The sequence below is a fragment of the Alligator sinensis genome, unplaced genomic scaffold, assembly GCF_000455745.1.
Source record: "Alligator sinensis unplaced genomic scaffold, ASM45574v1 scaffold173_5, whole genome shotgun sequence".
Lineage (NCBI taxonomy): Eukaryota > Metazoa > Chordata > Crocodylia > Alligatoridae > Alligator > Alligator sinensis.
Genome location: NW_005842198.1, coordinates 957211 through 977863, shown reverse-complemented (window position 1 = coordinate 977863; position 20653 = coordinate 957211). Strand labels below are relative to the sequence as shown.

Below are 20653 nucleotides of genomic sequence, written 5' to 3'. Positions count from 1 at the left end.
TTTCATAGTACCTAATGTTGCAAACATCTAAGTTCCAGTTTCCTGCAGTTTTTCAAGCTTGAGATGCTTGATGTTTCAAGAAAACCTTTCAATATAGAACAAGTTCCAGCAAGTAAAAACTTCTCAGTTTGAGATACCCATTTATGCTGTATCTGCTGTTGCTGGTAAAGGAAGAAACTATTCTCAAAACGGAAAGTTATGTTTCAAACACAGGGTCTCCTCCTAAGTACATGTGAATGCTGCAAATGCGTCATTGGGACTTCAAATCTCTCAGGGATAGACCCAAATTCAATATTATTAAAATCAATCAGCTACTTAAGCAGATGTTCAGGGTTTTTATCTACACTACAATTTTTTGCCAGCACAGCTCTGTTTGGTTAGGAATGCAATGAGACATGGTCTGTGACCAACACAGCTGAGCAGACAAAAACCCCTACTATAGATGCAATTATATCAGCGAGAAGATGTTTCTGACAATACAGTTTCTTTTGCTTAGGGGTCTGGAATAAGCTATACCAATAAAAATGCAATAATACGTATATTGCTAAAAGCTTCCACAAGCAGACTGCACTGATGTAACTACACCAGTAGGTATCCATCAATAGTTGCACAAATGGTTGACAAATCCCCAGTGTAGACAAAGATAGGGATATCTATTTAAAAGGAGGATACAGGAATCTTAGTCACATAACTAATATTGCTTAAGATACTAGTTAGCTTTGTATTTGCCCAGCTGTTGGTGCAAATGGTGCTAGCCACAGCATGCCTTGGTGTAGATTGCATATAGCTGTTTTAACCTCCAGATCATTTAACCTCCGACATCTCCCCAAGCACTCTTGCTCTCACTGGCAGAATGATGGGGATAGTGCTGAAAACTCCCAGTGAGGACACATTGCTAGACAGTGTGATGTAATATCCCAGTACTGTAACCATATATTTATAGTACTACAAATAGATGATGAGTAAATATTTACTTTTTTATTTTTATTTTTTTTAAGTTTTGCTCATTCTGGTTTGTTTTATTATTTCTTTTCTTGCTTTGATAGTCAAAATGAAAGGACTGGCATTATATAACATACAGAAATGCTGAAAATGTAAAGCTTGATTCTACTGCATGCTTGCAATGTGTGCAGAGCTTACTGTCTGTAGAATTATTCTAAAACTCTTAGAATCTAATTATTGATATTGGTACTTACCATAATCTCCATCTTTTTCCAAAATTCTTCCAGTTTAGCCATAGGTTCAAACCACCAATCAGTGCACTTCCTATAGCGTTTGCCCTGAAACCAAAACTGCCTAAGCCATTCAAATTCAACCTGGAAAACAGAAAATATATAAGCAATAACATAAATAATCTGTTTATAACTTGGAATTACTGTAAATCTATTCATATTTGTGCTGCTACTTATAGGACAAGGGAAATGAGAGTTTCTGCAATAACAAACAGACTCCAAATGTAATTTTATGTATAGAAACTGCAGCTTTTTAAATATTTTTGCATGTGAATTTATGGTCTAGGCCAAAGATCACCAAAAGTCAATAGAAAACCATAGACTGACTATACTTGGTTTTGGATTAGGCTTCTCTCAATTATGAAGAAAAAGCATCTGACAACACTAGAAACCTTTACCTCTGAACAGGTACAGCAGAGATTACAAAGGCATAACCCATGAGCTACTGTGACAGCTATTACAGGTGAGAAACTAGTCCAGTTCTTGTTAGACTTTATGGCTAAATACAGATAGTCAAAAAGCCCGAGGCTGAATTGATTCAATATTTTCAGGTTAGTCTAAACTGCGTAGATTGAACTGAGAAGCAAATGAACAGACATTCCCTTTTGATTCTGGAAATGCAGCCACATGCCTGCAGGGGCTCAGGCAAGAAGCCAGGGGTTCCTAGAGCACCCCCGCCTGCTCAGCTGGAGCAGACAGCTTGGGTCAAGGCTGGCCTGCTCACCCTGTGAGGGGGATTTTGCAGGGGAGGTACAAAGCATCCTGGTATGATAGAGGACTGAACTTGAATCTGGAGGGGATCTGGGACAGAAGTTCAATAAATTAATTTAACCTAAATTGGTTAAGTCTGATAAGATATCCATCTAGGTTTATCTTAAACTAGTTTGGGGCATTTTAAAAGCAGTTTATGTGCACTGAACTTCTGTTGTGTTACAGATTTGAACCAGTTTCTAACCACTTATACCAGTTTATGTGTACTTCCTGTCCCTAAGCTCTCACATTAGCTGTTCTGATAAATTACCAAAGGAAGACTGTTTATTCAAGCCTGCCTCTTATATTGGTGGTTTTTATGATATAGACACCTGAACTGAGACCACAAGATCATTTCAAAGACACGAACAAAAACTGGATCAGTACTTAGCTGCAATGTATTTGAAAGAGATCTACAACAAAATACAGTATTCCTAAATCCAATTTCCCTGATTTAGGGGGTCTATCATTTACTGCTGCAGTGAGTGGATGAGTGTGCTCCCTTCTATTAGATCTTCATTCACATAAAACAAGCCCCCAACTTCTTATAGCAGCTGTGCAGAAGAACGCACGTAGCTAGAGTTAAAAAGGAACCTCTCCACTTACTGCATCACTGAAGTCACAGACTTTGGATACTTTTCTGACTCTTACATTAGCAAATCTAGTACCATAAAACTATAATGGATCATGCAGGCAGCCTTGAGGAAGTCAGATAAGAGAACATTTCTATATCACAAGTGAATCTGAAATTCTTTAAAGATTTTTTTTTGTTAAACTTGAGAATTTAAGCTTTTTTTTTTCTTTTGATTTGCCAGGCACATTTCTATTTACAATAATTAAAGCATTTTCATGATACACTTATAAAGCCATGTTGTAGCAAAATAAAAATGTGGTGTCACTAGCAGAGTTTACAATGGAACACTTCTAACACCATGATCTCAGATATTAGAGAGTCTGACACACCTCAAGAAATCTTCATCCAAAAGGGGAAAAAACAGCTAAGCTGCATGCTGTATAACCTTGCACCTTTGAGACATTACAACAGCAAATAGAAAACCTGCCTGCAATGGGTTATTCTTAAATATCATACTTGCACATTACCTTTAGGAGAACATCATCATAGTTATAAAATGTGAAGACCATATAACCTACTCATAAATTTTCAAGCTTAGTCCTTCCATTCATCTAATGTCCTTCTACTCTTTAAATCACCTTTTTTTTAATCGTGATTTACAGTCCTAGTCATTCAGAATTTTGTATTTATCTTTGTTATGGTAGTTATGTTTCACACAGACTCAAAACCACTTTAATCTTCACCTGTTACCACAAAGAATTTTTTGTTTTGTTTTCCGCTACTGAACTCTGTGGTAAACAAAGGGTACTTGTAAAGGAAACAATAATGAAAGTGGCTTAAAGACTTCACCTAAGAACATCTTTCTCCAAGGATAAAGAAAGCAGTTACTAAAGTCTGAAAGTGTTTTAGTTGGTGCTATTTGTTTGATATGTGTAACTGATGTCAATAAAGCTATTTAAACAACAAAACTATAAAGACAATATTAAAATAACCCTATTGGAAAAAAAAGACATTAACAGGATTAGAAGACATTAGTTAACAGAAGTAAATCTTAAATGTTTTGAAAGGAAGGCTGCAAGCCTAGCTCAGATTTCCTTAGTATACAGGTTTAACAACACATGTCTTTCTTAATAAAGTTCAAGTGAAGTTTATTGCTCTTACAGAATTAGCCATATATGAAGCGTCAAGACTTATTTTGTCAAGCCTCTCTGGGATTCATTTTCAGGTGTGTTGAGCTTCTACAGCTTTCACTGACTTTAAACACTTTGTGCCCAACACCTCTGAAAATTCAGCCCAGGGTTGTGTACATATGTAGGCTTTTTTTTCTTGCTGGCCTCTTTCAATAAAAAGGCTGTAACCTATAAAGCTTGGCAACCATAATGTTTCAGGAAATAAATCATAGAGGGCCATTAATCAATGAAGAGTTCTGCTTAAAAAAAAAAAATCGATGTTACAATATGGCCCATTGTGACAAGAATGTGAATTTAGTCAATCTGATTTTTGACTAATTATATTGATTTCTCTGCTTGATCTATGTAAATTCAATCTCATTTAAATCTTGGCACCTTGGTTACATTTTAGATGCATCTTGGCAGTAATGGAAATTGAGGCCTCACATTTACTCTCCCAGCATGAATGCTGCAAGTAGCTCCACAGTGCTTAGTGGCTTATGACCTAGAAGTGCTGTGTTCTCTAGGTTTGAGGTAAAGTTTAGTAGTAAACTAGTTAATTTTGTGCAGAAATAGCTGGTCTCTTTAGAGGTCAGTGTACCAACCATGCCAAATTGTGACATATGTGCTTATTTAATGATGTGGACTACTGTTCACAAGAGCTCTCAAACTGAGGCCCAAATTCATTTTGTTTCATGTCTCAACTTAGCCTCTCTATAGAGTTAAAAAAGGGTTAAAAGTCAATCATTGTTTTACCCACTAAGTTAGTCATCAAGCTGCCTGACACATGATCTTTGGGAAACAGTCCAGGCATGCAGCATTATTTGGTTTCCAACACAGGAACCAATGGCCAGGAGACTGACTGCAAAGGTATCTGTGTAGTCAGTGTGACACACATATTACATCTTTATGCCTTCACCTACCTATATATAAAATTATTTGTTTTTGTAAACAGAAAAGGCTTTTTTGTAAACAGAACAGGTTTTGGAATCCTGTGAATGAAAAGCCCTTTTTCTTACTTAATTAATACATACTAGTTCACATCATATCACATCCATAATCATGGAGAAAACCCAGAGACAGATAACTACTGGCTGCTTTCCAAAAGTCCCTACATTTTATATTCCAAGCCTCTCCTTGTCTTCCCTTTATTAAAATAAAGCATCTCTTTACCATCTATTCTTGGATCAAATAAAGTTACAGAGATAGCTCAACTTACCTTCCTACTTTCTGCCCTTTATGTGAATAACAGAATGCATAGCAGAACAAAGAAGTATCAGATTCAGATGGGTTTTAATGAAGTAGAGGCAAATATATACAGTACAAAAGCAAAACCTGTTATATAAATCATTATGTTTATAAAAGACCCTAGAATAAAGTGAATAAATAAGGCAAACCATTCCTAGAGAAGGAATTCATTTTAAGTCACAGTATTTCAAGCAAAATAGAAACAAAGAGCTAGCCATTCTAGATCTATTTGGATTAGTTGAGGGTGGAGGCTATTCACATACCAAGATCTGAACTCAGGTTAGCAGTTGCTGTGCTTCATCTTTGGCTACTTTTTCTAATGTCAGTTTTACACTGGAGACCCAGGCACTGTGGGTAACTAAATGGCATAAACCCTGAACAGGCAAACAGGCAATATATATATATTAGTATAATTTAGAACTTATTTTGATGACAGTGTTTTCACTGATGATTTCCACCAATGAAAATGAGATCAGAATGAGACCTCATATGTCTAACATCAACTTATCTTCAGGTTGTCCTTTAAACAATGATTAAAGGCCAATTTTAGGTTTATTGTCAATAGTGGGTAGTAAAAGGCCAACAGCACCATTTGACATTTTGTGAGCTAGTGGCTACTCAGTCAATTATTTAAAGGTACTGGTTATTAAATGCCATCTATGTAGGTGATCTATATTTTCTCTCTTTTGTACTAGCCAGCCACCAACTGTGCTGTCATTTCACTGTGATGTGCTAAAACACGCATTAACCTTCCTTTTGCTGTGTACATCACCAGGCTTCTCAGCAGTGACCTGAGAGTTTAACAACAATAAACTCTTTCAATTTAGCTAGCTGAGGCTTTTTTTTTACATCACATTACACTGAGGGCTAAACTCAAACTACTTTTACCATTGGGAAGGATTTGAGATATGCAAGAGTAACTGCACCCTGACTAGAGTTAGATCAAAGAATTCAACCTTAACTTCAAATCTTCTAATCAAAAGGACTAAACCAAAAATCAAGTGAAGCCAATACCTTTGATTCTGTCAATTTAAGTACTCGTGTGCATTCTTCTGGACTGCTTTTCATATGGGGCCTGATCCTAAAAAAACTTCCGATCACAAAAAAATCTGTAGGACTGTGCCTACTCTCTGCCCAATCCAGCAAGCCCTCAAAGTAATTCTGAAATCATCTCACCCTAACAAAAACCTGTTGTTATAGCTCCAGATCACTCAAAACAATGAAATGCGTGTGCTCATCTGAAATGCAAATGATGCGGGTAGGGGAGAAGGGATAAAACTGTACTTTGGTATAAGTTTTTAAAATATTATATCCATTATCGTTTAAATAATCTGCCGGGCAATATTGTTGGTTTTTCTTTCCCTGCCCCCCAAAAGGTATTTACTTAACAGTGGCTTTTCGCCAGTTCTCTTACAGCTCCATTCTAGATGCACCAAGTAGTTGTACATATTTTTGGAAGTCAAGAGCTATGTCAGTATGGTGAACAGCTCAGCACTGTCAGCTCTGCCAGGCTATTTATTTCAATATAAATTACTCCTGACCAAACAATCACCTGTTTGCTTAAAGGGATGACTTAATTCAATCTGCAGCACTATGCATTACTGCTAGGATACTATATCCCACAATTGTTCAGGTAATTACTTCTATTCTCCATATTGTACTTTGCTCACAGATATACTTGTCACCGTAGTATTTGTTCTGTAGTTAAAAGACAGACTTCCCTATGTACTGCTTTGAAAAATCATCAGCAGATACTGCTAAGTGAGGGTGCCATTATTTATAATTCTGAGCTACATGCTGGGAGTAAAATGGTTGCGTGGACAAATCCAGCAGTCACTATGTACTTTGCTATAACGCAAAATACAGACCAAGAATCTGTTTTAATGAAAGGCACCATGACACCCAGGGAACTTCAAGTCCAAAGAAATCTAACATCTACCACATTATCCATCAGACATGCAACCTAGGGTTAACACTGCATTTTCTCTAACAGTGGGATCTTGTACCAAGATCTTCAATGCAATGATTTAATTTTAGCAATGACTGTAAGCCTATGTTCAGCTGTAGGATATATATTTCTGGAGCCTAAGAGCTCCATGATGACTTAATCTGAGTTTCTGACATCTGATACCTAGTATTGATGTGTCATCAATATAAAGGGAAAATTTAGAAGAAGTCCTAAAAGCTAGTAATTGCTATTTGAACTATTGTCTCTAAAGTACTGCTTTACAGTAGTATTTAAAAGTAAAACAAGGCAGTGAGTCAGAAATAATTCAAGTAGCATATATGCATTTTAAAATCCATTCAACTCATACTCATAACAGACATGAAGTTACAATTCCTCTGGAGAGGCCTATGTCTGAAACAGCAAGTAAACTGCTCATTAGCAAAGATACATGGGGCAGAGTGTGGTTTTTCCCTATACACACATCTTACATTGTAACAACCTACATGTTGTACTGATCCAGGAAACTGCAAAAATCCAGTCATATCTAGTATAAAAAGTGAAGAAGCTTCTATTTGCAAAAGAAAAGGCCTGTATTATTCTCTCAAACATTTATGTTTCCAGTTAACTTTGATAAGCAACAAAGAAAAGTATATCTACCACGATGTAAACCACAGATAACTTGCCTACTTGTGTGGTAAAAAGAACAATGTCTAAAATAGTACTCTGACATATGGAATTAATCCCTTGAATAAAGGGATGACCTTGAAAAATATCAAAGAGGGCGGGTGGTGATCCTCTTTTCATGTGGAATATAGATCCAATGTTTATTGACTCTTAAGTGTGCAATGCATATAGGCTAACCAGTAAATTCTGCTACAGTGTATATACAGTATATACAAGATACAGTATATATCATACGTGTAACAGGAAACAACACAAAGCAATATTACCTAGGTAAATGCAAAGGCCCAGATCCCCACATGATGTAAATAGTATACATCTATTAAAAAGGCTGTGCAAATTTAGGCTGGCTCTGAACAGGCCTAGCTATGCAAACAACGTATGTCTACTGTCTTATTCCTAAGCACAATTAATATTTTGTAGAGCACTGCAAATACTAGCCAGCTTTAAAATATGTCAAAAACTGTTTGGATTAAAACTAAGAGAAAAAAGAGATTATTTTGCCATTTTTGTGAAATGTGCCATGGTAGCCAAATACTTGTCCCTCAAAGTTTATGAAGATTGTGAGTTTGTTCTATTACTCAGTAAATACATATTCTGTTGTATGAACTTTAAGAAACAAATCCTCCAAAAGAGTGTTGTAAATACATCACTATACTGCATGTGAAAATTAAACACCATGCTTGTCCCAGTGGGTCAAACAAGCTCAGTTACACCAGTAGGAATCCAGACTACTTTAAAATCTATGACTACAACAGCACTGTGATGTACTACTGAAAATGAAAGCACAAATTGGTAAAATAATATTATATTGTTTTATATTAACTATGAAGCATTACCTATTTTTCCTATAGTGTTCACTACTCATGTCTTGTGTCAAAATCATCAGAAGTTGCAACCAAAGACGGCTCTTTGGACAACAAAACAATAAACATGTCAGTCTGTCATTTTGAAGACCTTAAAAAACACTGTGGATGGTATTCTTTGTGGCAGTTTTGAGATGAAATTTTATGAAAGTTTAATTCAGCTTCTCAGAAGGAACTGCCATTTTCACAAAAAGAGTACAAACTTTTGCCAATTTCCTAAACAGGCCTAACGATTTGTGTCATATTGCAACTCTTCCCACTGATAAAAAGTATTAGAATAACATTTTCAAGGATACCACACAATTTTATATTTCTCTCTAAACAAGGCACTGCTATTTTCTATCCATCTTAACAGCTAGAATCCACCTTAGTTTGCTAAATATGTGCATTTGCTAAGGCTCTCAACCTGAACAAACAACTTTTCAGAGCTGTTTGGACTTCAGATTCCAGACACATGCAGCTATTCACCTGCAGGATCCTCCACACAGGATCAGGAATCTGAGCTACATTATTCCTAAGAAATAGATTTCTTACACCTTTTCTTATTAAAGAAAACTGTAAAGTAGATTATCTCTCCCATCACTGTGGTCACATGGGTTTTTCTGAAAATGACTGGATGCTACTTCCTTGTTTGAGAAACAGCTAAAGAACATGAGTGTCTGACTTGCTCTTTTTCTTTAATTTAGCTATTTTCTCTTTTTTGGTAGAGTAGAACAGAAAAAGAAGAAATTAATCAAATTGGGTACAATGAGACTGATCTGGCTCAAGTTATTCTTTGAATTAACCAGCAGAGGGATCCAAGGGAAAAAAGTCCTCCTACTCAGAACAAAGATCACCAACTTTACATTTATCCCAATCAACACACCCAAAAACAAGAGTCAATGATACTCAAAGTTTAGTATGACATTCTGCAAGTTGTTGAATAGCCTTAACTTCCATTCATGTTAGCACCACACCTGCTTCCCACACCAAGAAAGAAGGCTTCACCTAGTCTGCAGGGCATCCACTGTAAACCTGTCCCTCACCTCATTATGAATTCCTTCTACTTCCTTTACAATCGTGACTTCCAGTGATTTCAAAGATAAAGCCACTGATTCAGAATCATCTTGTAAATTCTGCAGTGCTGTCTCACACTGCCTAAAAATGTAGTCCAGAGTCCCTCTTGAGCACTGTAAAAGCAAAATTAAAAAAATAATTTATAGGTAATTTGGAAGCAGTAATGCAAACAGAAAATAATTCAGTGTCAGCCACTGAATCACAATAAACATTTTTATAAAGCAAGAGAAACAAAGTAAGAAATCTTATAATTATTGTACCGCACAACATCAGTACCATTTATATTTTTAAAAGTATAACTCATTAAAAGATACAGTTAAGTCTCAAAAGTAAAGATTTGGGGAGAAATTAATCATTATGAGAAAAATCTGTAAGCTAAAACAACCAAAGGCTTTTGAAAATGGCCAATATTCTTTTTCCTCCTCCCCGTTGACAAACAGATTAGTCTTCTAGAGCATTTAACAATTGGTCACATCCTCTCTAGTACATGATTCTATTAAGATGGAATATGAATTCCACACAGAGCATGAAGAGAGAATATATTAAATGGAGAAAACAAGAACTGTATAGGTTTGATTGTTACCTCTTTAATTTGTTTTTTTATGAACATAACTTCCCTCAGTGCTGAAGGAACATGTAAATATCCTTGTGACACAAAAGAAAAGGATATGTCTACATCATAATTATTTTCAGTTAAATATTTATAACTTTAGCTAGATCCCCAGGAATAGCCTTGAATAGAGACCCCCTGGTCTCATAATTCTTTGTATTAGAACTTCCCTACTATACAATATGAGGTCACAAAGGTTTATAAAAACAAAAGTACAAACATCTAAAGGGGAAGCTTTTCAAATTGTGGCAATAAATGTGCATTTTAATGTCAGAACAACACAGTGGTGGGAGTACTAGGTCAGAGAGCTCATTTTTTCTGCAAAGGAAAATAAAGAACCGTTTTCTTCACACATGCAGTATAATGCACATTGTGTTACAGTTTTATACCAAAGCTCAGCTCTAATCACCAGGGTTTGTTTTGAAAGATGTAATGCTCCAGCATGACTGAGAAATCAGACATATCTTTAGACCACCAATTGCTTAAAGTAAGAAATATTGAGATATCATGTTTAAATTGTCATTCTTTATTTTTCTGGGTTATATACATTTTCTATATATAAATATCAACTATATTTACTAGTTTCATCATTACTTTTTTCTACAATAACTACAAATAAGAGCTAACAGGGAAAAATTAATCAACACTAAAATGTATACTTCTCTCTCTCATACACACACATGCAATAATAATGCCTTTTTGCCTTGCTATGACAAAAAAAATATATTTTTTAAATAATTGTTTCAATACATCTATTTTTTCTTCCTCAATCCATTTCTTTTTGCTTACCATAGAAAGACAATGTATGATAACAGACAAAATTAAAAAAACAACAAACCCACGCTCACAGAGATAAATATCTCTATGTTCCTTTAAATTCATACAGTTATGACAGTTAGGAGTAGCTAAAGCATTAAAGCTACTAAAGAGCACCTATTAACACTTTTCCTGTGAATGGGCCATGGTATGTCAGGGCAAAGTTCAGCTACGGGCTTTGTGCCACCTCTCTATTTTCATGTCCAGTCCTAGAGGAATTGGTGGCTCCAACTAAAAACAGTCTCATGGCTACACTCAGTTGCTCTGCCTCCTGGAGATACATTTTGAACATATCTCCCTCCCACCTGTCACTAAAACAACCCTTATATTGGAGTTGAGGTAGCCAAAGGTAAACAAAAATTAAAATGTTGGGTTTTTTTTAATATGATTAAAATTTTTTGCATGTATTTAATGAGTTGGTGAAATATAGTACAGAAGTTGTTGGAGAGGTTAGGCATAAACTCAAACTTATTTGCTCATAAACAAAGAAAGTGTACCTAGTCCCATAAAAAAAATCAATGAGACATCTTCCAGGACTAGATTCAAGTATAGCACACAAACTTCCCTGGAAAAGTCTAAGTCATCAGTAAAACTGTGAATCATAATTTAAAACAACACTGTGATCCTAAATTCACAATGTCTGGGACTACTAATAGTACCAAGGAGCAAAAAGCAAATCAAGTTTCTCCCTCCTACTCACCTCTGCCACTCTGTGAGTAGAGCTGAACCGAGGTGGCCAGCCAGCCAACACACAGTGCTGATGTGTCATATTGAGATCATCTGGGGACAGATTGAAAAATACAATCAATTCCTCTCTACGGAGAAAATTATATTAAAGAGAAAATTTATCCCTGCCATATTTAAGTGCAAGATAATGTACACCACATATTTTGAATAGAAAATAAAGAACCTTGTTTTACAATACATAGCTTTTAAATAATACTACTCCTTTGGGTACAGACAGATGTAATAACTATCAAAAGATACTGAATAAGTATCAAAAGTATATCAAAAGATACTGAAAATAAGCTTTTACAATCCACTGTTAAGTCTACATGATTCTATGTAAATGCAAGTGTGGGAAAATTTCTCCAACTTTAACCATGCTTTATTTAAGGACGAAGTTGGGCAATATAGTTAACTGATATCAGTACAGGTACTGTGCACACATAACAGCTGATGCAATGCTCCTGAGCGGCAGCTCCCCTGACCCTTTTAAACAAGCTAAAATTATATTTGTCCATAGTCTTAGATCTTTTACATTTATCTTCACTTGTAGATCTCAAGTGCTTAACAGAGGAAGGTAAGAAGATAGAAAAAATTGACACACACATTAAGGCTAGGTGCAGACAGTTGGGGAGGTTAGATCACATACAAAATTTTCACCCGATCTAACTTCATTCTCCCAGGTGCAGACCTTACACCTAGAGTGCAGACAGAAGTGCAGCTCCCATCTGTAACTCAGAACTATTTCTGCAAAGCATTCTGAGTTACAGCGTTACCCCAGACCAAACAGAAGTTCACTGTTTGTTCCAGGGGGGTGGGGAGTCTAGTTGCCAGCCAGGTTCCCATAGCAATGGGCACAACTGTCTGCCAGTGCTCACTGTTTTCAGAATGGGAGGGGTAAAGGGCAGCACAGGTAGCTCATTCTTGGGGCTCCCCAGCTAGTGTTGAAGGGTGGTGTGGGTGAATAGAAGCCGCCACGCCTTAGGAAGGCTCCAATATACCTGCCCCACCCTCCAGGGGGACCAAAAAACACCCTGACTGAACTTCCTCTACTTCCTTTCCCCCTGCTCCTTTGTAAAACAGTAAGAGATTGGGAGCTCTGACAGACACAAGTTACAAAAGAGACTACATTTTGAAATGTCTTTATCTGATACTTCATCCAATGAGGGGTCAGATTTTCAAACAATCCATCATTTTTTAAGCTGTCTGGAGCTGTGTACTTGTTTGGTCACAGCTAAAAAAAAATGCTTTCTGTGGCCAGATCAGGCAAAAATTGTAACTTCTGCCTGCACCCTTAGATCCCTAGTTAGGTCAATCTAAGTGCTAACTGTACACAAGTTCATGAAGGTAAGATCATTCTAAAAATGACTGACCCAATCTAAATTAACCCTACCTCAGAGGTAGTCTAACTTAGATTGGGTCTGGCAAGACAGATTTAACTGAACTGCTGTACAGTTTCCAGTGCAGCCCAGCAAGCTACAAAAGCCCAGCCACTGGCCCGAGCCCCAGCCTTAGGGCTGCATTTTTCCTCCCCACCATACCCTTTGGCACCAGGCTATTTTTAGTAAGTTGGGGTGGGGAAAGGGGCAGGGTTGTTCGTCTGGAGGTGGGGGAGAGGAGGAAAGCAGGGTCAGGGAGCTTAAAATACTCCAGCGGGGAGAGATGAAATGCAGTCATGCTTTAGAAACTTGTAAGGGTGATACAATGAGATTCTGCATTTGCTGTCTGTCAGTGACTATCACTCAATTCTCTCTCACATTTCTCAGTTTATAAGAAAGAAGAGGCTTCCCTCCTATGCCCCATAAGGAGAAGTTTTACAAAATATCTCTAAGGCTAGAAAACACAAGCCAGAAAGATTGCAACTTGTTTAACATAAGTAATAACCATAGTTGGCTGAACATCAGAATTCTTGTCCTGAAGGGAATTACCATTTTTAAAATGATTCTGGAAAAATACTTTTAAAATTTCCCATAGAACAAAAATTGTATAATATTTTTAAAAACAATTTAGAACTCTTTATGAATTGTTATAGATCAGATTGTTTTTGATTTTGAATTCTTTGGACCCTGCAAAATAGGTTTACAGAAACACTTAAGATAAACATATGGAGTAAGCCTAATACATCAATTTGGAGAGCTCTCATTTCAATGATTAGTGAAGACCCAAAAAAGACAGTCAGAGAAAATGAAGAAGGAAGTGTTGACCATCACAGAGTAAGAGAGATGGAGGTGGATGAGCAGTAAGAAAACAAGAACAGATAAAAACCCTGGGAAAAAGCCTGGGAGGGAGAGAAGAATGAAAATTCTAGACTTGATTTGGTGGGCAAGAGTGAGACACCTAAGGAAGACAGTTTTGGCTACTGCTTTTTCAAGATGTGAAACAAATCAGGGAGATGCAAGTAAGAGCAGCAAAAACAGGAGATAGCAGAAATATGAACAGAAACAAGATGAGCAAGTTGCTGTTAGAATAGTGTAAGGATAGCTGAATGTGAGGGAAAGAGATGGAAGTAAAAATTACCCCAAGGTAATAAGCGTGGGTATGAGAAAGTGGAAAGTGCTATTTTTAATAGCAATGAAGAAGGCAGGCAGAGAAGGGGACGGGGAAGGGGAGGGAGTTAAGATGATGAAAAGTACTGGTTTTGCCCTGCTACGCTTGAGCTAGCAGCAAGACATCTGGGATGACGCATCTGAAAGAATCAGAGATGCATAACAGTCTTTAAGTCAGATCAGAGATGAAAGGTAGTTCTGTAAGTCACCACTGCTAATACTGCAAGATAACTGGAATGTGAAAGGCATAGTGATCATCCAGCAAAAAGAAAAGACGGGACCACAGCTAGACTGCTGCAAGATGATCACAGCAAGAGAAAGATGGAGTAGGGCTCTGGCTATTCAGCCGTGTAAGAAAGGGCTATTTTCAATAAGAAAAGGCCTACATTTTCAGTGGCAACTACCGAGTTTAGATATCAGCTTGAATCACCATCAAGACAAATTTGATGTTTGAAAGTATAAAGGAACATCACACCACCACATAAATATGAAGCACATTCATGGTGTCAAATTTGCATACCCCCAGAAAAATGAGTTTCCCCAAATTCTTAGTCACTTTTGAAAATTTAGGTCATGAGCATTTTATCTGATCATCATATTTTATAAAATCCAATGTCCTAGCATATAGTAGGCTGCACCGTGTGTAGAAGCTTAATATGCTACTCCTTCTCCATTAACGAAAACAGATGTGCTTTGAAACTTTTACTATACTTTTTAAGAACTCTGAAGTTCTCAAATTGGCATGTGCATGATGAATAATAATAATTTAGTTGAATATGATTTATTAGTTGTATTTTGCTTGCAAAAACAAGCTGTCTTCTTGTACTGGATTCTATAAGTTTTCTTATCATGGATATCAGGAAAAATGCAGGTGGGTGATTTTATCCTTTAACCTTTCTGTTGTTCTGCAACAGAAGAAAACATGAGGACATAATGCATAAACGTTTAAGGAAGAAAAATAAAACGAAACAAAACCACACCCTAACTGGATAGCCACATAACTTTGTATAATTCCACTGACAAACTGCTTAAATATCACTAGTATATAACATTTGTGGAATGAACCATTTTAATTTCAGCAAACCATGACATCATTAGTCATGCATACATGGCCTCTTTTGACTTCAACATTATCACCTTAAACCATTTGGTTCAAGGAGAATAAAAAGACTAGAACTTAGGTCCTTCTGCTCTGAATGCAAACTGAGTTCACTGCTTAAGCAAAAAGAAGGAAATTATTTGACTTGGTTTCATTTGGAACTTCTGTTCATAAGGACTTAGGCCTAGAAGAGGAGGAATATTATGGGTAAAGGGTCAGTTACGTTAGTGTGGATCTGTGAAGAGTACACAAAATACACTGGTAGGGATACGTGAAGAATACACAAAAATCCACTAAATATCTTTAGGGGGAAAAAGATAAGGGAAAAAAAACCTGCCACAGAGAGTGTCAAAAGATAAAATGCCAAATCTTGCAAATGCCTTGGAAAAAATTAAGTCTGGATTTTGAGAAGCAAAGTAAAATATTCACCTATATGAAGAATCAGCACAATGAGCAGATTGCTTAAATATTTTCATCCCCATTCAGTACCAATTAATTTAGTGCACTCTGTAGCACATACAGCATTAAAAGTATTACATTTTGCTTTGCACCTTCATTCAAACCCTTGGCAACCCTTTCACTGTAGAGCTCTCTCTTCTTGAAATTGCTTCCAACTGTCTCTAATCCTTTATGACTTTAAGAAAGAACCCTGTAATTTTAAGAGTTTATAATTCATCTAGAACTGTAATTGTATAAAAATGGTTGAAGCTTCATGGATCATATGTCTCAAAGGATATTTGAAAAATATATTCCAGTTCTTAAAAGATTACTTCAAAGATTTTCTTGTTTTATATAATGTGGAAAAAAATACCGCTTGTTAAATGGGACATTGTACAGTTGGCAGCAATACCATTTATTTAACAGAACATTACATACAAATTATTGTACCATGTTAAAGGTGAGCCAGAACTGCTGCCTTTTTACCTGACCACCCATGCCACGTGCACCACAGCTTTCTTACAATAGTCAGATAACATACAATACATTTGGGAACACCACCAGTTTTAGTTTTGCATAGCTAAGATCTGATTGATAAGATCTGCGAAACCGAAACTCTAAATAATTAATTATCAGTAAACAATTTCAGATACTGGTCCTGCATTGGGACCATGGGGACAGATCTTACCCCTGCAAGAGTCCCATTGAATCTGTAGCAGAAAAAGAGTCAGTGCTGAGAAATAGGCATAATTTCCTTTATACCTATATATTTCTCCCATTTCCGCAACTTTCTCCCTGCCAGTTTCCAATGACTTGTTTGCCACCTTGATCCACATCCCATTATAGAAACTCTGGCTCAGGCAATTCCACACAAGATTTATTGAAATAAATTAATTACACATATGATTGTGTATAGGTGGCCAAAGGCACCTTAGAAAACAAACAGAGATAAAGGTCGCTAGCTGTGTTAGTCTGAAGTCAGCCAGAAAGCATGGCAGGGAGGCACATTAAACTACTCTGCCAAAAGTTGTCCAGTTCTAGAAGGTGCAGAGTTCTTTCAACTCGTATGGAGTTCACTGAGACTACTGTGCTAGTAGGTTCCTATAATGAGTAAGGGCTTACGTGATAAAGTCCTTGATAACTAATATGTAAAATTAGTTTATACTTATGAGGAATGAGGTCTGTGGCAGAAACACAAGCTTGACCATACAGGTCCAGTCTCCTTCCTCCAAAAGTCTTGGGCCAAAGGGATAGGCCTTAAATCTCTCATCTTCTCCATGGGAAAACGCAAAAAGAATAATCTGGTCCCAATCAAGAAATACTTTTAGTTTTAAATGAGAAAAGTGCACACAAACAAAACCCAGAATGAATTAAGAGACTGAACTAAACAAGATGTCAAGGATTTGCCAAAACACATGATCAAAGTTTGGTAACAACAAATATCTTTCTGGGGTTCACAGTCTTCCTAATAATCAAGGAATAAAGCATTTGGATCAAATGTGGAGTAGAGAAAGCAAGAACAGGGTGAAAAAAACCACACTCAAGATGCCAAAGAGCACAAACAGTTCAAGTTAATATATGGAAGTACAGGCAGATTAAATGGCTATAAATAGTTTAATGAGCCACTACATACATGTGGAAGTGTTTCCATTAAATACTTATCTCTAACCACAGCCCAACCCCTGCAATGTGTGTGCCTAACTTCTGGTTCATGCAAATAATTTTTGATACTCCTTGAACTATAATTTGTTCAAAGAAAAGAAAAGAAAAGAAAAGAAAAAAAGAAAAGGACGCCATCAAGTTCTTCTTCAAGCTGCTGTAAACCCCTAACCTTCAAGCCACATTTGATCTATGGGAAACAGCTGTGGAAAAGTAAATATTCACCCTTTGAAAAAGTCCAGAATGTATTTTTGTTAAGTATGTTTTGAAGTCACAGTAGGGAAATCAGTGAAAATTGTAAATCTGCTTGCAAATCTAGTTGCATCTAAGTCTAAGATTAGGGGAAAGATTCCAATTTAATAGTAAGACTATGACAACCCTAGTTAAGCATGCTCTAGGGCAAAGCAGATGGGGCCCTTCGCTCATGTCCACGCATTGTGGATTTATTGCATGCACCCAACACGTTTTGTATTAGACACCCCTTGACTGTGTACTTGAGACAGCAGGGTTCAGCATGCACTTCCTCTGCAGACCAATATATTATTCTAAATTAGGCTAAACTGTTTCCGTTTCTCAAGTGCTATAAAGTTCAGATTTCAGTTATCAGGCAGCAGGTTCGCAGTCCTCCTGCAGGACTATTTTTCCATGTTAGGGAAAACAAAGCTGAAAAGAGATAATTCCATATTGAAACAAACTTTCTCTTTATGAAATCAAAAAGCTTTTTATTACTATGACATCATAATTAGATTAATATAATGAGATTTGACAAAAAATATACAGATGAAAATGTGATTTAATAAAATTGTGAATTTTATCTGAAGACGAGGTGAAAAAGCAAGTGCAAGTCTATCATTAAAAGATCTCATTTTTAACAAACTCTACTCAGGATAACAAAGAACCATATTATAGAAACGTCCATGGGGAGGGGGAGGGCCCCAAGGGGGCACTAAAATTCACATTCTGAAAGACTTCTTTTTTAAATGGGAAATTTGCAATACTGCATAAAAACCACTTCAGAGGCCTGTGGAAACAGTACATTTAGAATCTTATTATTAACGTTTTTGCTATTAAGATGGCCACAACCAAAGTACAGTGCAGAACAACAAAATTAAATGGAAGATTCTTTCCTTCTAGGCTAATGGAGTTTCTGCATTTTACAATCTGCATTTGCAGGTGTCATCGTTAATAATATCAATATTTACTAACTTTTCAAGCTATGTTGTTTATGAGACATCAAGCTACTTCCTGCGTACAATAAACTAAAAAGAGTGACAATATCCAAGTACCACTGCAGAATAACTGCTGATAAATGCTGACTTGTAGGTGAAAAATCATGCATGGAATATGGTATCTTTCACCGAAAGGCCTAAAAAAGCTTATGTAAAATAGTTACGCATTGTACCATTTTCCAAATGGGAAAACAGACATAGTGACTTGCCAAGGTTACACAAATCCAGCACAATTGGGAGAAGTACCCTCAAATTCTGTCTGTCAGTCCTATACTTTGCCATTGGGTGATGTCAGAATGGCGAACCATGAACTAAACAACAAATCCTTTCAGCTTTTTCACCATTTTTTGTAATCGTGGTAAAAGCATTTTTACACATGCTCTTGGACATGGCGCCGGGCACTTTAACTAGCGAGCTGTGCTAATTAAAAGCACCTGTGCATCACATGCATCAGCAACCCCACGCTGAAAAAGTGGCGGTGCAGTGCTTTGAACTAAAGCTTATTGGATGTGTTTTATTTCAAAGTGCCCTGCCACCATTTTGTCAGAGTGGAGATGCACCATAACGCTGATGCACAAGGCTGCTGGAGCGCATCAATTTCCATGCTCAAGCAGACTCAATTAAGTGAGGCTGCCCCAATGCGCTGGATTTCCAGCGCATCAAAGCAGGCTCCCCGCATGTGTGTAGGAGCCCAAAGCTTATTGAGAAGATGGGACTCTGGAATGTGCACTATATGCAGAATCTCAGGATAAATTAACTAAAACTTGGTTCTTGCTATCACTTTACCTATTAAATTTCTATAATTTAAAACTCCAAATATTTTGGACTATTTTCTCAGATACCATCTCCAAACATGTACTCTCTCTTAAAATAGCAACTTGCAAAAGAAAAACCATGAAAAAATAAAAATATGCTAAGGATGATATAAGTGCCTTTATTATGGGTTACTAACAGGTATTTTAAGTAATCTATTTCAACTAATAAAAACTAATAAATTAGCCATGATTTATTAGAAATGTACTGGAGGGGTTAGACATTTCTGTAATAATTTTTCTGTTTAAAAAAAAGAAATCAAACCTATGTTTCTCTTAAAAATGCAAAAAGGTAACTGTAAATGATAGAGAAATCTAAAGGAGAGTACCTAACATCCATTCCACAGATGTCCAAACACTAGTTGCTCTGAAATATTGGTTGGAAAGAATGATTTAACTGGAAAAAATGTTAATAGGCCTGCTTTCTTCACCTCAACATGATCAAGATGTTCTTAGGTGTTAAATAAAATAACATTGTGACCTGTCCTTTATACAACATTTCCAAACAGTGTCTGAGCTACAGCATAAAGTTAACTCCTATCAGGGGAATAAGGAATGGCTTTACCATTTGAAAAATTAGTCAACTATAATTTACAGTACTAGAAAGCTCTGTACAAAAAACACTGAAGATAAACATTTCATTCCACAATTTGTCTTCTGAGTATGCTTGCCAACAAGGCTGATTAGGCACAAATTTTACAGTCAACAAGAATTAGGTGATCATACCTATCTGATGTTAAAACAACAATAGCACAAAGATGGATTTGTAGGCACTCTCAGCTGCCACATATCTTTCACTTTGATTTAAGAAATGTCTCTGGCTGTTAGTCTATTTCTTCTAACAAATGCAGGGTAAGCGAGGCATATCTTTTCCAGCACAATACTAAAGGTTTTTAAAGAAGTCCTTGATGTGATCTGCGAGCTGCTCAACTTTGAAAGTATTTGAAGAACTCAGACACTACTTTCTACTTTCCACTACATATGTGCTACTGAGTTAACCACAAGGGACAGGGTTGTCCAGAAAAGCTAACGACACAACTTAATATTAGATGTCTGTGGGTAGTGTGAACAATTTTCTCCTTTTTTTTTTTTTGTTTTTAAAGGTTTAGCTTTACTTTATACAGAATAGGAACCAATGTAAAGGAAAAGGGGCGCTTCAATTAAAGCTTATCAGAAGAGCTTTAACTCAAGTAT

The 20653-nt window shown here is 36.5% G+C and overlaps 1 protein-coding gene across 10 annotated transcripts in view; it reads right to left on the bottom strand.

The window, feature by feature from the left end:
* The window catches only part of FTO (FTO, alpha-ketoglutarate dependent dioxygenase), a 432416-nt gene that overhangs the window by 274290 nt on the left and 137473 nt on the right, over nucleotides 1-20653 (bottom strand). For all 10 annotated transcript variants that reach the window (XR_003094760.1, XM_025207543.1, XM_025207542.1 and 7 more), the window contains exons 5-7: nucleotides 11651-11730; nucleotides 9494-9637; nucleotides 1197-1316 (exon numbers count right to left, since the gene is read on the bottom strand). Coding sequence is in view for 9 of the 10 variants with exons in the window: in XM_025207543.1 (XP_025063328.1) it covers nucleotides 1197-1316; nucleotides 9494-9637; nucleotides 11651-11730 (344 nt within the window). In the remaining variant the exon portion in view is untranslated. The remainder of the gene's footprint in view (nucleotides 1-1196; nucleotides 1317-9493; nucleotides 9638-11650; nucleotides 11731-20653) is intronic.